At 44.6% G+C, this 17,441-nt stretch overlaps 1 protein-coding gene across 2 annotated transcripts; it reads left to right on the forward strand.

The window, feature by feature from the left end:
• The first annotated feature begins 11,168 nt into the window (after positions 1 to 11,168).
• Positions 11,169 to 17,385, forward strand: RBP4 (retinol binding protein 4). Of its 2 annotated transcripts, none has more exons than XM_020908505.2 (6): positions 11,169 to 11,260; positions 11,459 to 11,596; positions 11,692 to 11,828; positions 12,003 to 12,109; positions 15,312 to 15,524; positions 17,057 to 17,385. In XM_020908505.2, the coding sequence occupies exons 2-6, from the start codon at positions 11,486 to 11,488 to the stop codon at positions 17,092 to 17,094; spliced, it is 606 nt and encodes a 201-aa protein (XP_020764164.1). In that variant the 5' UTR covers positions 11,169 to 11,260; positions 11,459 to 11,485; the 3' UTR covers positions 17,095 to 17,385. The 2 variants fall into 2 exon arrangements, with proteins under 2 accessions (XP_020764164.1, XP_070320216.1); XM_070464115.1 differs by having other exon boundaries at positions 11,243 to 11,260; positions 11,468 to 11,596.
• Positions 17,386 to 17,441: the final 56 nt, after the last annotated feature.

Below are 17,441 nucleotides of genomic sequence, written 5' to 3' on the forward strand. Positions count from 1 at the left end.
TCAGGACACGAAATCCCTAAGCATTATTAGCTCATAAGTCCTCAGAGAATCCGCAGAGGATCTTAGATCAGCCAGCCAAGTGACAAGTCAAACTGACTATTCCAGAAAATAGCTGAACCTTGGTGGCTGTTGGCGATAAGAAGAATGGGGGATATCCATTAATTATATTACATAGGCATCGACAATACTTGTTCTTTCATGACAGCTCTATGAAATGAAACTGTTCAGACCTCAGAAATGTCTGTTTATTTATATGGCAACGTTAAGGAACCTTTAGGGGAGATCAAAGAGTTTAGCATAACACAACATAAAATCAAATGTTAATCTTTCCTTTCCTTAAAAGTCTTGTAATCAGCCAGCTTGCTTGGCCTACTCTTTTTCTAAAATCCTCACCTCTCCGTTCCCCTCATTTAAAAACCTGACGTCAGAAATGGTTTATGGGAACAGACCTTGGGCTTATTCTAGAGAAGTGAACATGGAAAAATATTTGCCCACAATTTAAGCCTGATCAAGCCACAACTTATATTAATACAATAATCCTTGTCAAAAGACACGATCATAAAAGGCAACCCCTGCAGCTGCCAACTGGGTTTTCCTGCTAAGCATATTAGTTTGGATTTTGTTTTCAATAGTAATAACCAGATCTCATGCCTTTTTGCTCCAAGGTACAGTCAGTTAAATCTACTGGATAATACATGTCTTGTCTGTTGCTAGGATCTTTCACACCTCAGGGCCTTTTGGCATAGAAAAAACACTTAACCACTACTTACTTTTGTTTAATGTTCAGGTTACTAAGCTTTTACATTGATTAAGCACATTTTCCCAAATATTTAAATACTATTATGCAACTAATAAGCCAAACTACACATTTCATGAACCAGTTTCCTTGGCTATCTACAGGCTGACTTCAAATTTAGTCAAAGGTCTTTTAAGCATTTCAATAACACTGCAAGCTTTATATGGAGAATTCTCTTGAATGAAAACATATCTAAGAGTTACAGTGACTCTAAAAGTTAGTTACACCCACATTTAAATCCACTTCAAAAACAGCACGACTATGGTTTCATTTATTTTTCTAGACTTAAAGTTTACCTTGCTAGGGTGATAATGGTCATATTAGATAGAAAAGAAGAAGAGATTCACTGAGGCTGCAGTTTCTAGATCATGAACTGAGAGACTGTTGATGGGAACATGGTTTTCCCAGGCAAACAGAATACACACTGGCATTTGTTGAGCCATGTCACTTCCTATGGTTGAGTCCACTTGCTCCCTCAAAGGGTCTTGTCAAGCACTTTCTTTCGTCTCCCTCCATCAGGCCCAAGGCCAGTCTCAGGATGGTCCTCCTAAGAATATTATTTATTTCATAATATCCTATTAGCATCTCCTTATAATTAGAGCAACATAGGGGAATCCCCTGGTGGTCCAATGGTTAAGACTCTGAGCTCCCAATGCAGGGAGCATGGGTTCAATCCCTGGCTGGGGAACTAAGATTCCACATGCTACACGGTGAGGCCAAAAAAATTTTTATAAGATATATATGTGTGTGTGTGTGTGTGTGTGTGTATGCTTTTCAAAAAAGAGAATAATGCAGAGGTTTATTTCCTAAGAGAAAGGAGTTGGGTCAGCTGAGTCACTCCTATGGGACTACCATCCATCTTCCTGTAACACAGGCGAGGGCACTCTTTCTCCCTGGTTGTTCCATGAGATGACTGCAGTTCCTACTTCTCTCAAAAGCATGTGTATGCTTACAATTCCCTGATACCATCCTTCCCTCTTTACATGCACACACAGAGAAAACACATATCCATATCCCATACACAGATTTATACTTCAGAGGCATAAATCTGTGTATGGGAAAAACAAAATGCTCATATATGTTTACATTCCCCTACTTGTAAAAAATGAAAATGAATTTAAAATGAAGCATATTCTATCACAGTCAGCATTCTTATGTTTTGATGACTACATCTAGGTTCATTCATTTGCTTATTCTTCCAACACATGTCTATTGGTGGCCCATGATAAGCAAGACATACACTAGCTCCTATGGTAAAGACTCCATGTTCCTCTTTTTCTGATTCTCCTCCCCTGCTAATTGTATGGGAAGATTATTCCTCTTTGCCCTCCACCCCCAGTAGAGCCATGTGACTAATTCTGGCCTATGGGTTGTGAGCTTAAACCTCTCTTCCAGGCAGGAGCAATCAATTGCCACAGTGAGGCTCAAGAGCTCCCGCTTCTCCCTGCTCCCTTCCAGATCCAGCTGGAGGGGCCTCATGGATCCCAGTGAGGATGTCATGGAACAGAGCCCCCTGCTGACCTGAGATGGACATGTAGCGTGAGTGAGAAATAAATCTTGTGTTCAGCCCTTGAGACGTGAATGTTGTTTGTTACCACGGCATAACCGAATCAATCCTGTTACACTTCTACTTCAGGGAATATAGGGGATAAATAAGCCTTGGTTCCAGCTTTACAAGAACTTGTGGTGCAGTAAAGGAGATAAGACTAGAACATAAAAAGTTACGACGTGGGACTTTCCTGGTGGTCCAATGGCTCCTGATGCAGGGGGCCCAGGTTCGACCCCTGGTCAGGAAACTAGACCCCCCCCCCCCCCCCCCCATACCACAACTAAAAAAGATTCTGCATGCCACAACAAGGATTCCATGTGCAGCAACGAAGATGCCTTGTGCCCAAACTAAGACCTGGTGCAACGAAATAAATTTTTAAGAAAACCATGAAGCACAGAGCATAATAGAATTAAAAGCCAGAAGTGAAGTACATACATATGACTATGAGACTTTATGTGATATGGATATGGAATCATATTTAGAGTAGATGGAAATAGAGAAGAAATCCAAGTGTGAGCCAGTGGGTGGTAACGGCAGAAGCAACAGCATGTAGTACAGAGTAACAGGGGGACTAATGAGAGAGAAACTAGAAAGGTATGAGTGGGCCCAGATTACTGGGGCCTCAAAGTCTAGCTGGGGATTCTGAACCCTGGAAACTCTTAGTGGTAAGAAATGACGTTAAAGTTCATCTCCACAAGATCTCTTCAAGAAAATTAGAGATACCAAGGGAACATTTCATGCAAAGATGAGCACAATAAAGAACAGAAATGGTATGAACCTAACAGAAGCAGAAGATATTAAAAAGAGGTAGCAAGAATATACAGAACAACTATACAAAAAAGTTCTTGACCCAGATATTCATGACCCAGATAACCATGATGGTGTGATCACTCACCCAGAGCCAGACATCCTGGAATGCAAAGTCAAGTGGGCCTTAGGAAGCATCACTACAAACAAAGCTAGTGGAGGTGATGGAATTCCAGTTGAGCTATTTCAAATCCTAAAAGGTGATGCTGTGAAAGTGCTGCACTCAATATGCCAGCAAATTTGGAAAACTCAGCAGTGGCCACAGGACTGGAAAAGGTCAATTTTCATTCCATCACCAAAAGAAAGGCAATGCCAAAGAATGTTCAAACTACCACACAATTACACTCATCTCACACGCTAGCAAAGTAATGCTCAAAATTCTCCAAGCCAGGTTTCAACAGTATGTGAACTGTGAACTTCCAGATGTTCAAGCTGGATTTAGAAAAGGCAGAGGAACCAGAGATCAAATTGCCAACACCCATTGGATCATCGTAAAAGCAAGAGAATTCCAGAAAAAAATCTACTTCTGCTTTACTGACTATGCCAAAGCCTTTGACTGTGTGGATCACAACAAACTGTGGAAAATTCTTAAAGAGATGGGAATACCAGACCACCTGACCTGCCTCCTAAGAAATCTGTATGCAGGTCAAGAAGCAACTGTTAGAACTGGACATGGAACAATAGACTGGTTCCAAATCAGGAAAAGAGTACGTCAAGGCTGTATATTGTCACCCTGCTTATTTAACTTATGTGAGCAGTACATCATGAGAAATGCTAGGCTGGATGAAGCACAAGCTGGGAATCAAGATTGCTGGGAGAAATATCAATAACCTCAGATATGCAGATGACACCACCCTTATGGCAGAAAGTGAAGAACTAAAGAGCCTCTTGATGAAAGTGAAAGAGGAGAGTGAAAAAGTTGGCTTAAAACTCAACATTCAGAAAACTAAGATCATGGCATCCAGTCCCATCACTTCATGGCAAATAGATGGGGAAACAATGGAAACAGTGACAGATTTTATTTTGGGGGGCTCCAAAATCACTGCAGATGGTGACTGCAGAAATTTGCTCCTTGGAAGAAAAGCTATGACAAACCTAGACAGCATATTAAAAAGCAGAGACATTACTTTGCCAACAAAGGTCCATCTAGTCAAAGCTATGGTTTTTCCAGTAGTCATGTATGGATGTGAGAGTTGGACTATAAAGAAAGCTGAGTGCCGAAGAATTGATGTTTTTGAACTGTGGTGTTGGAGAAGACTCTTGAGAGTCCCTTGGACTGCAAGGAGATCCAACCAGTCCATCCTAAAGGAAATCAGTCCTGAATATTCATTGGAAGGACTGATACTGAAGCTGAAACTCCAATACTTTGGCCACCTGATGCAAAGAACTGACTCATTGGAAAAGACCCTGATGCTGGGAAAGATTGAGGCAGGAAGAGAAGGGGATGACAGAGGATGAGATGGTTGGATGGCATCACTGACTTGATGGACATGAGTCTGAGTAAGCTCCAGGAGTTGGTGATGGACAGGGAAGCTTGGCATGCTGCAGTCCATGGGGTCACAAAGAGTCAGACACGACTGAGCGACTGAACTGGACTGAAAAAGGTGAATTGGAGAAAAGAAATACTAGACATTAGGATACAGATTAAGAAGCTATACTGCATTTGGCTCATTATCAAGTATCCTAAAAATGTGTACAAGCTTTGACCCTGCAATTCAACTTTTACGAATTTATCTTATAAAAGTAATTAAGGATGTATATGGTTAATGTAGTTATATGGGTGTTCACCAAAAGCACAATTATAAAAGGAAAAGATTAGAAATAGCCTAGATATTCAGTAATATGAGGTTGAGTAAATAAATGGCATTATAGTCATAAAATAGGAAACCATATATTAATGAGTAATCCTATTGTAAAGCTCTATTTACTGATATGGACAGATATTTATGATGTGCAGTAAATTGCAAGATCCTATTGCAGTATGATTCCACATACACATAAAAATATATGGAGGTGTACATAAGAAATGTTAACAGTAATTATTGCAAAGTGGTGGAATTCAATATAAATTTTTTTTTCTCTTTTGCTTACCTGATTTTTCTAAAGTATCTACAATGATATTAAAGAAATTAATTCATTCACAAACAAAGCTTTTAAGGCTATTCTCAAATGCTATAGCTGAGGGTGCTTGGGAATGAAGGAAGGGACAAATGTGAGACAATTTCAGGCAACAATTGACAGGATGAGGGAATGGGTTAGTTAGAAAAGGCAAGTGAGAAAGAGGGATCCCTGCTGACTACTTTGAGTAGTGGATGACATTTGATAAAGACAAAGTTGTTTTTAAGGAAATATTGGAAGCTGACCTTTGAGTAGACATGCAAATATCCTTCTCCTCCTCCATGTCCTTCACTGCATCCTGTCATTCCTGCTGCTCTTTTTCTGGGGCTGATCCCTATATAGTCTCTGGCCTGTGCCGACAAGACTTTTGAGTATCTGTCCTAGGCACTGGAAAAAATAAAATTTAAGAAAATGTAATAGTTTTAAATGAGCAAGCAGAGCACTTAGAATAAATTTTTAATGTTACAAAGTAATTGCTGATTTTGTTAAACTTCACCATTTGTGTCACTATTTCCAGTCTGTTTAAAATGTAATTAAAAAAAAAAAAACTAGAACATTAACTGGTGGGAAGAATGAGGAAAAAAAGGCCAATATCTGAGATAGTACAGACATTGACAATTATGTTTAAATAAAGCATCTCTGACACAGTAACTAGGTTGGTATGGAAACTCTATTCCATTTACACAGAATATTTTTAGAAAGATAAGCCACAGGTAGTAATAAAGTGACCATAAAAATAACTAACACTATAATAAATAATCTGTGCCAGATACCTTTCTAAAACCCTTATTTACATATTTCATTTCATTCTAACAACAATCTTATGAAGAGGATAACAATAACCTTATGGAGAGAATAACCTTATGAAGAGGATATCTTCACAACAATAATCTTATGAAGAGGATACTATAATATTTTACAGGTGACAAATTGAAGCATAAAGAAATAAAGTTGCTCAAGGTCACATAGCTAGTGATGGTGACCAACCCCAAACTAAGAATTCAAATAGGAATGAATTTTAAAATGCACCCATGAAGTGTACCATAGCTGCTATAGGGGAATACACAGGACTTTTTCTTTAAGGAATTTAAAATCTAGACCTATATCACACCTATATCATAAAATGTTAAACACCAATACAAGAATTAAATGAAAATTCCACTTAACAAATTTCCATTTTTCAATAGTATACTACATTCATGAACACATACAATATTTAATTGCATCATCGCTAAAATTTTCCCCTACACTTAACTATTTCTGCAGGAGGTAATGCTTATTTAACAGCCAAAATATTAATAGCATGCATATAATGTTGAAGCACTGTCATAAAACTAACAATAATATGCTGGATTAACCAAGTGCATTTTGAATCATTATATTGGACCCACTCTTTAGCTCCACTTTAGCCAGATTCTCTGCTCCTGCCATTATTCATCACTCAAAGACACCCCCTAATAGCAGTGACTTCAGGCACATCCCAGTAGTCAACCTGCCAAGGGCCCTCTCACCTGGCACATTTGCTCTCATGACAGTTTCTGCCTGCACCTAATTGATGGGTATGACCAGGTATCTCACAGATAAGTTATATGATGGAATCCATATTACTTTCAACTAAATTGATGAAACTGACTGATGGCTTTGTAACCACTGGGGAAAAGTCCTTATTAAAAAAAATTAGTTTGACTCTTTGTACCTGAAAACATTGACTGAATAACTAATCTTTCCTTTTTCCCACCAATTATTTTGGAATCTTTTAAATGCAGTCAGAAGATAAATGCTACCTGACTTCCTTGTTTGTAACTTCTCTTGGCTTCTCTGTCAAGATATGGATGTAAACATTAGTTTGCACAAAATGGAGCTGGTTGGACATGCTTAATTCTTATGAGGCTAAGGACACAAATTTCTCACATTCATCCTTTTTTTCTACTACAGCAAAATATTTTCAATATTTCCCAGGAGTTAATGACTTGCTGCTGTATTAGTTAAGGTAACACCAGCTCCTGTTACAGTAACTTCCAATTTCAGCAGCATAAGTCGAATGGAAGTTTATTTCTCATTCACATAAAGTTAATCATGGGTGGGATCCCCAGGCTGAGAGAGGCTTCACCAGACTGCAGATGAAGGAAGACAGACATCAAAGACTAATTATTAGACAGGCAGCTTTTAAAAGCCCCATCTGGGAATGACTCAGCACTTTCATCTACATTCCACTGACCAGAACATAGGCATGTGGCCTTACAGAACTGTAGGAAGTTGGGTGGTGGTGGGGTGGGGAGGTTGTCTTCTAGCAGGGTGGTCTCTTTGCAACAATTCCAGCCCTCATGGAAGGGGAGTGAAAACTTTTTCGGTGAACGGACAGCTAGCCCTCCCTGCTGCAATTAATAAATCCTGGAAATTATTTTTTAGAAAGACTGACCTCTGATTGGGTCTTTTTAAATAAATATTTTATAAAGCTTACTTAAAGTGACTGATTTAAGTAAAACAAATTAAGTCAATATCTACTGATCAAGCATCTACTCTGTGTAAGTCTCTTGATAAATCCTGTGGAAAAGCTGGGAGTGAGATGCATACCAAGGTGAGAGAAATATGATTTGTCTTTCCATGATGCAGATAAGGAAATGAACTTTTGTGTATATTATATACAGTCCACAAGATGTAATTTAGACCATAATTTTACTTCTAGAAGAAAAAAGTCTGCAAAGAAGAGTATTTGTTTAAATATTTTCACTGTAAGAAAATTTGGAAAATTTTTAAAAAGGTAGAAATCAACAATAAATTTTCAAATATCCCTAATCCTATCACACATGTAATCACTGTGAACAGTTTTCCTGTGGATATTATACACACATATAAGCATATTTGAAAAAAAAATATTTTATGAGGATAGCTTTCAAAGCACCAAAGTTAAAAAACACCAGTTGACCTCTACTCACATGTTTGTAATCATGAAGAAATTTGAGACAGAATGCCAAAATAAACTGTTTTTCTTTGCTGGTATCTGGGACACTGAAGGTTACAATTTATCATTAAAAGAGAGAGAGGTGGGGGAGGAAGAACAGTTATATCAACTTTTAAGCATTTAACAAATACATTAAAACATACTGATGCAAAAACAATCCCCATAAAAATGCATTGAAATCCCCTACATTTATTTTTCATAAGCATAAGCAAGGATCACAAGAATCATTCTGGGAGAAACAGTTGTCAAGGGCTGGGAGTATTAGGAGAACTTTCTGGCAGTCATAAAAGTCCAAAGGCAACTGGGCTCAGCCAGGAGCTCTCCATCACTGGAGGTACTGGAGGAGAGGTGGATAGACCTCTATTTTGGGATGTCAAGGAGGGGAACCACACTTTGGACAGGAGATAGAAAGGGACCCTACCTATAACTAGTGAGCATAGGTAATGACTACATGTATGGCCACACACAGCATCCCTGCAGGAGTGGCTCTGAAGCAGAACTTATTGGAGCTGTTTGGGATTACGTTGTTGTTGTTGTTGTTCACTTGCTCAGTCATGTCCGACTCTGCAGCCCCATGGACTGCAGCACGCCAGGTTTTCCTTCACTATCTCCCACAGCTTGCTCAAACTCATGTCCATTGAGTCAGTGATGCCATCCAACCATCTCGTCCTCTGTTGTCCCCTTCTCCTCCTGCCTTCTATATTTCCCAGCATCAAGGTTCCTTTCCAATGAGTCACTCTTTGCATCAGGTGGCCAAAGTATTAGAGCTTCTGCTTCAGCATCAGTCCTTTCAATGAATATTCAGAGTTGATTTCCTTTATGATTGACTGATTTGATCTCCTTGCAGTCCAAGGGACTCTCAAGAGTCTTTCCAGCACCACAGTTCAAAAGCATCAATTCTTCAGTGCTCAGCCTTCTTTACGGTTCAACTCTCACATCCATACATGACTACTGGAAAAACCATAGCTTTGACTATACAGACCTTTGTTGGCAAAGTAATGTCTCTGCTTTTTAATACACTGTCTAGATTTGTCATAGCTTTTCTTCCAAGGAGCAAGCATCTTTTAATTTCATGGCTACAGTCACTGTCTACAGTGATTTTGGAGCCCAAGAAAATAAAGTCTGTCACTGTTTCCATTGTTTCCCCATCTATTTGCCATGAAGTGATGGGACCGGATGCTGTGATCTTAATTTTCTGAATGTTGAGTTTTAAGCCAGCGTTTTTTTCACTCTCCTCTTTCACCTTCATCAAGAGGCTCTTTAGTTCCTCTTCACTTTCTGCCATAAGGGTGGTGTCATCTGCATATCTGAGGTTATTGATATTTCTCCTGGCAATCTTGATTCCAGCTTGTGCTTCATCCAGTCCAGCGTTTCTCATGATGTACTCTGCATATAAGTTAAATAAGCAGGGTGACAATACACAGCCTTGACACCCATCTCCCAATTTTGAACCAGTCCGTTGTTCCATGTGCAGTTCTGTTTGGGATTATACATCCTGTGATAAAACTGACCTCACCAGAAGAGCTCCTAGTTAGCTGGTAGGCCTGAAACAGGGCTTTCTTAGCAGAAAGGAGGAGGCAGTAAGGAGTTAATTGCATCAAGGTTGGCACTCCAGAGACATCTCCAGACTCAAATGGAGAACAGGAGTGGAGGGGAAGGTGGAAAGTGAAAGCAGACCATCAGACAGGGAGAGGCCCAAGGGGTCACAGGAAGGTGGCAGGAGCCACAGGTATTTTTTTTCAGGAGGCTCAGAAGTAATCCCAGTGCCCTGTAAAGACCATCAACTCTTTATTTCTCTGTATGGCTGCCACCCTCCTGCACCTCCACCCTCTCTTATTTCAGGTTTGGCGGTAGCAAAATGGACCAAATTCACCTTGGTCTTTTCCAATTTGGGACACAACTGATGGAAGGGATCTTACAAAAAGGTGATACCTCCTTGCCCTATCCCTAATTCTCATTCGGTCCAAAGCTGCGTCTTCCGACTGCTTGGATCAGATTAGAGGAGCTCTAACTCTGAATGGAAAGAGAAAAACATGGCCCTGAATTGTGCCACTGGGCAAAATCACACAACCAGTCACAGCATTTCGACTTAATTGACCATTGACGTCACAGACGTTTGTTCCCCTCCCCCTCTCCTCCGCTCACAGTCAATTCACCTTAGCTGGTTTGGAAACAAAACAAGATGCCACTCTGCCTCTGAAATCAAATGGCAGCATAAACAATTGGTAGGTGTGTTACCAAGTGGTTTGAGCGAAGTGCCACAGACTAAGTAGGCGACCACCGAGGTTGCTAAAATATTTCCTGTCCTGACCAGGGTTGCGTTTCTGGAGAATATTTAACAGGGAGGGTTTTAATACTTCTAAAGATGTTGAAACTAAAGAACAAATATTGATCCAAGGGCACCACAACTCCCCTGAAAGAGAGTAAAAGGCATCCTTTATAAAATGAAAAACTATGTGGCGGAAACAGTCCCAAACTCCTGCATAGCTAGTCCTCAGAGGACCGAGGGGCCAATTTGGCACGGTCAGGCCCGAGCACTAACGCGCCCGGGCAGCATCGCAGATGTCCCTCGTTCTGGGAGGCCACGGTCTGGTCTTCCCGCCAGACCTACCCGAGCCTCCAGCCAGAGCAACAGGGCCCCGAGGCCACCCCAGGCCGCAGCTGGCGGCCGCTGGCACGGGCGCCGGGTAACTAGGCCAGGGCTGGTGCCCGCGGCTCGCCGCCGCGGAGGCTCCGCCGAGGCCACCCCGCGCGGCAGCTGCTCCAGCCCCGGGCGGCGCTGGAGGGGAGGCTCTCGCCCCAAGGCGCCCTCCCTGCGCCCGGGCGGCGGTGAGTCAGGGCGCGTTATGCAAGTGCTGGCCCGCCGGCCCCGGCGCCTCCCCCTCGGTCTTTCACCCCGCGCCGTTACGAAAGCGCGACCCCCTCCCCCCGGAGCTATAAAGCAGCCGGGCGGCCCCCGCGGCGCGCTCGCCTTGCTGGCTCCACGCGCGCTCGGACCCGCGGCCAGGCTTGCGCGCAGCTCCCGACTGTGAGCGGCGGCCCGGGGGGATGGGGGGCCGGCGCGGGAGGGATGGGGGCCCGGGATGGGTGTGATGAGGGTCTGGGGGCGGGCGGGATGAGAACCCGGGGGGCTGGCGGGAGGAGGGCCCCTCGCGGGCAAGATGGAGCCTGGGGACCGGTGGTGGAGGGCCGAGTGGTCCAGCCGCCAGGCGCTCACGGCGCGCAGTTCCCGCAGGGCGGACTCCCGAGCGAGATGGAGTGGGTGTGGGCGCTAGTGCTACTGGCGGCGCTGGGCAGCGCCCGAGCGGAGCGCGACTGCCGGGTGAGCAGCTTCCGAGTCAAGGAGAACTTCGACAAGGCTCGCGTAGGTACCGGTGTCCCGGGTGCCCCGCGTTCCCCTTTCCCAGACGCCGGCCACGCTCTCCCGGACACCGAACCCGGCTCTCCTCTCTTCCCCAGTTCGCCGGCACCTGGTACGCCATGGCCAAGAAGGACCCCGAGGGCCTCTTTCTGCAAGACAACATCGTCGCCGAGTTCTCCGTGGACGAGAATGGCCACATGAGCGCCACGGCCAAGGGCCGAGTCCGTCTTTTAAAGTCAGTGACCTCTGGGGGCGGGGGTGGGGGAGGGCGGAGGCTGCGCTCTTTGCGCAGCAGGGTCCGCAGGCTGAGCGCCAAACCCCGACTGGGGCGGGAAGAGAGCGCCCGGGGTGGGATGGGGGGAGGAAGCCCTTTGCCCGGCCTGGCTTAGAATCCCCTTGGCTTTTGCAGTAACTGGGACGTGTGTGCAGACATGGTGGGCACCTTCACAGACACTGAGGACCCTGCCAAGTTCAAGATGAAGTACTGGGGCGTAGCGTCCTTTCTCCAGAAAGGAAGTGAGTAGTCAGATCGGTAGGACTGTCTTGAGGGGGATCGAAGACATACATAGCCATTTGTTTCTTCTCCAGGGGCACCTTAGGGAAGAATGTAAGTAACCAGAACTCTCAGCTCGGCTGGAGGCTGGAGGGGTGAGGCTGGAAGTAGCTAGGCCCCTTCACCACCTCCCATCCCCTCTCCCAGCCCAGAAACCTGGCCCAAGCTCAAAAGGACCTTGGGTTTGTCACCTGACCACCTCCTGCCGGTTACCCATCCCGCCTGTGCCAGCCTGTGTGGCCTTCCCCTTGCTTAGACCTCCCACCTCCTCAAGACCCAGCTCACATCACCGCTGAGCCTGGTGCTGCGGTGCTGCATTTCCTCCATTTCTTTGGGCTGAATCCCTGAAACAGCTTGACTGCTAAACGCCACAGCAGAGGCTCAGAGACTCTCATCAAAGGACACAAGGTTGGCTCACTCCCAGGTACCCTACCTGCCCATGCTGGGTGCTGAGAGTCTGAGCCGGGCACAGTGTTCTGGGTGACAGTGACCTCTTCCCTTTCTCCCAAGCCCTGAAACTCATATGGGGAGCAGAGTGTTAAGGACTCTCAGAAGAGCATCCTAAAATTTAACCTGATACAAATTTTTGGGAACATGCATGTACATGCTCTTTCTACTTTTTCCTCATTTCTTCTAAGCTGCAATCCAGAGTCTGCTTGGTACCTAGAGAATAATGCAGGCCAGAGGGGCATATCATGGAATCTTACTTTTTTTTTTTTTTTTTGACCATGCTGCATGGCACGCGAGATCTTAGATCACCCAGCAGGGATTAAACCTGAGGGTTTAATTTGTTTAATTTCCCCCCCAAGACACCAGGGAAGTTCCATCATGGAATCTTAAAGATGGAGAGTTACCACTCTGAAGGGGGTTCAACATGCAGATGAATAAATTGAAGTCAAGAGAATGCAGTGGTAGGACTTCCCTGGTGATCCAGTGGTTAAAACTCCTCACTTCCACTGCAGGGAGTGAAGATTTGATCCCTGGCCCAGGAACTAAGATATCACGTGCCTCATGGCCAAAAAAAGGGGGTGGGGAGAGGGGAAAAGATAGTGCTTTGTCCAAGGTCATGCAAACAAGTTTGTGAGAGACAGTGTCCGAAGCCGGAGGTTCTAGCTCCCGGGTCAAAATTAGGTGGTCCTGAACAGCAGGGACCTAATACAATCAACTTTTACAATTTTACAAAATATTGTTGGCGCTCTCCTGGGAAATAGGCCCCAGGGCCTGTTCAGGGGGACGCTTAGCGTGGTGAGCCAGGGCAAAATGTCCTTTCATGTAGCCCATGTACTCAGGGCACACGCTCCTCGCCTTCCTCTACAGTTGTGTTAGATGAAATTATATCTTTTATCAAACTGCTCATCCAGTATTGATGTACACTCTATAAAAGGACTTACTATTCAACAAGGGGGAAAGCTTTTATCCTTAGAGATAATAAAAGTTTTTTCAAATAACTCAGCAAAACTTCCTAAAGTGATCTATTTAGGATAAAAGATAAACTTCTGATAATGGACTATAAAAATCGATACCAGGGGGCAGAAGATTAGTAATTTTTAGAATCTGCATCTTATCAAACAGATGAACACGGCCACCCCTGAGTGGTCATGTCTGGCCCTTCCCACCACAGCCTCTGACACGCCCTGTGGGAAAGCGTGGGGGGTTCAGGAGTGGCTCAGTCCTCCTCGTGGAGGGTCTGCAGTGAGATGAAGAGAGGGTTCACCACCCACTCTGGTGCAGCTCTCCTGCAAGGCCTGGTCTCAGGCTGAGCCCCTCCTTGGCAGGGACTCCTGGGGTTTTCAGAGCCAAGAGGCACACCCAGAAGTGACTTAGGCAAGCATTAGAGATCTCCCTTACACCCTCAGTGCTGGGAGCTGAGGGTTCCTCTGCATTCCTCCAGCACAGGACATGAAATAGAGCAGAGATCATCACTTGCTTCATGACCTGGGTGTGGAATGAAGACACAGAGGCTTAGCGTCTCCTGTTTCTTATCCCCTGTGGCCCCCAGTTTACTTAATGCCTGGAGACAGTGTGCTGTAGAGGTTAGGCGTGGGGGCTCCAGAGTCAGATCAGAGCTCAATTCTGTCCTGCTCTTTGTGACCCTGGGTGAATTATTTAGTTTCTCTGTGCCTCAGTTTTCTTATCTGGAAAATGAGGATGATAGAATGCACTTTGAGTCACCGTGAAAAATAATTGAGAAAGCACAATAGCTGACACTAAGTGCTCAGAAAATCCTGGTCATGGTTATATATCAACAAGAATGTTAAGTAGAGATGTGACACATTTTACCAAATGTGAGGTGTTTGGATAACAGAGGTGTTATCCCCATTGTTTTTCTCCATGGCAAACCTCTCACCTGCATTCTTATGAACGTGGTTTCCCATCCTGCCTTTGTTGACCTTATTACCACTTTTGTTTACACTTACTCTGCATGGCTTACATCCCAGTCTTAGGAAGAAATATAATCTAAATTCTTCAAGGGCTCAACTCTGCCTGTCAAGAGAGCTCTGAGCAGTTCTCTAAGAAGAACATCTGATGTCGAAAGGTGGGCATCTTATGCCCCTAAGGCAGATTCTACCCTCTTGCCAGCCTGGAGAGAGAAGTGAGTCAGGTCACCGAGCCAGAATTAGGATGGAGCCAGAAAGGCCATGAACCAGATCACCCAGTGGACTGAGAGGCAGGAGGCCCGTGTGGGTAGCCAGAGGGCCGGGAACTGGCTGATACAGATCAATGCAATGGACGCATGCTTATGTTGCGGATGGCGCGTGTTGGTGGCCATCAACGTCAGCCACAGAGGCACGAGATGCTGTCAGAGGGTAGATGGAGAAGACAACAGTAGCCAGGTCTAGACTGTGGTTTTGATGGGTCCACATTCTCAGCTCTTCTTATGAAAGATACGATCACATTTATCATCAGGGAGAGAAACAGTCATTAAAGCAAATGTGGTCCCTCCCGCCCCTGCCACCAGCTCCAGGATTTTTTCCTGTGAAGGCCAAGCTCCTCTCTCATGGTCCCAATTTTCTAATTGCCGTCAGAATTCCCTGTGGTCTCCTGCTTTCTAACTTCTGAACCCAGTTTGGGGAAGTGGCTGGTTTCTGGGGCCCGGCGCTAAGTTTCCCTGGCATCTGAGTGTCTGAAGGAGATACAGAGGCCCCGTGGCTTTCTGCCCTGCAGACGATGACCACTGGATCATTGACACGGACTATGAGACCTATGCCTTGCAGTACTCCTGCCGCCTCCTGAACCTCGATGGCACCTGCGCTGACAGCTACTCTTTCGTATTCGCCCGAGACCCCAGCGGCTTTTCCCCCGAAGTGCAGAGAATCGTGCGGCAGAGGCAGGAGGAGCTGTGCCTGGCCAGGCAGTACCGGCTGATCCCTCACAACGGTGAGTGGCGGGTGGGAGCAGGTTCCCCGGGTCTGCAGGCCCTGAGATGCATTACATCTGCATGCAGAAGAAAACAGGGGAGCCTGGGTGCCCCTCTGAGTCCAAGTCTTCGTCCTTCATAACCAGGTCTTTCACTGGCCTTTTCATGAGGCTGATGCAGAAGGACTGGGCACAAACCTTTTTATCCAAAACCCTGGCCCTTTTAGTTAAGTAAAGGGGACAGTCTTTTCCTTTTTTATCTGCTACCTCAGGCCCACTGTGTAGTCACATGATTTTGCTCCTGGCTGCGCTGCCCAAAAAACCATTTTGACCGAATTAATATTGTTTGGGGATTGAGTGGCCCCAGTGAAGAGCTGGGCATCGAATGTGGCCATTGGTGTAAACACTTAAAGAGAGGCAAGTTGACTAGCTGGTTTTCTCACGTTTTTTGAGATTCCCCGACCAGACCAGAGGGTTAGTGGCTCAGTGATGTCTGACTCTTTGTGACCCCATGGACTGTGCCTACCAGGCTCCTCTGTCCATGGGATTCTCCAGGCAAGAATACCAGAGTGGGTAGCTGTTCCCTTTTCCATGGGATCTTCCCAACCCAGGGATCAAACCCATGTCTCCTGCATTGCAGATGATTCTTTATTGTCTGAGCCACCAGGGAAGCCCCATTGAATCTTTTTATGAATATCACCCTTGGCTAATCTTGATTTAAAAACCAGTAGCATTTTGGAGGAGACTGCACATTTTATTTTGAATAGACATTCCCATGGGAATCTGCATTCCAGAATCCAAATAGAATAATGCTAAATTGTAAGAGAAAACAGAGGACAAAACTGAACTTCTCTGTTGGTCATCTAACTAGCTAACCCACACTACACCAAACAGATATGAACCCAGACCAAACACATAAATAAGATTTTGATGCTTCACCTGGGGGTAGCCTAAATATAGGGCAGGCAAAGGATTGCACTCCAGCTGGGCTCCCCACCAAGTCCTTTGCCTGCCTCATCTCACCTAACCCTGGATATACCTTATGAAGTAGGTTTTCTCATGATCCACATACTACAGATGAGAAAACAGAGGCTAAGAAAAAATTACAAAGGTTGCCCAAGATATTCAGTAGATAACTGAGTCAGATGCAAGCCAAGGTTGTCGTGTGACTCTGAAGCCCCTTGTGTCACCACCTGGTGACATATGACAGGGCACAGTGAACATTCTATAAAATTGCTAAAAGAGTAGCCCTCACTTCCTGAATGAGGAGGAGCTACCCTCATCTCTTTGAAATGCAATGAGGCAAATTTAAGACAGAAAGAACACTACTTTATACGGTAGATCCTTTGCTCTCAGACCATACCCCATTCTCCCCCAGAGAAATCAGAGGGTTCAGAAAACCTCGAAGATGTTTATGTATTACAGCTACATCTAGCTGTCCCCTGACAAGAGGCACTTGAACAATGCCAAGCCCTACAGCCATCCTAATATTGACTATATTGAATACTGGGTCCATCTTTCTGTCATTAATAGCTTTGTTTTCTATATTTCAGGTTACTGTGATGGCAGGTCAGAACGAAACACTTTGTAGCAACATGGAAGGTGTCCTTTCATTAGGAAACTTACCATTAACCTTACTCAGCCTCCAACTCTACCTTAGGAGTTTAGTTTGTTGCACCTCCCCTACCTACCCCTCCCACCCCTCGCCTCCCCTCTGTAAACAAAAAAAACCCCTTCAGTATACGTAAAAAAACATACATGGGGATCAGTGAATCTGCTTGTACTCAAATGTATGTCTTCTCTGGAGTTTTCTAAGGAATCGTTTGAGGTTTAGGATTCCAGACTTTGACTTATTAAAATATGTATAGTTACCCATTTCCAATGATTTGGGTTTTTATTTGTGTCCACGTCTGTGTAAGAGTGAAAAGTCCTGCTGGT

The sequence above is a fragment of the Odocoileus virginianus genome, unplaced genomic scaffold (assembly GCF_023699985.2).
Source record: "Odocoileus virginianus isolate 20LAN1187 ecotype Illinois unplaced genomic scaffold, Ovbor_1.2 Unplaced_Contig_15, whole genome shotgun sequence".
In the NCBI taxonomy this organism is placed as follows: Eukaryota; Metazoa; Chordata; class Mammalia; order Artiodactyla; family Cervidae; genus Odocoileus; species Odocoileus virginianus.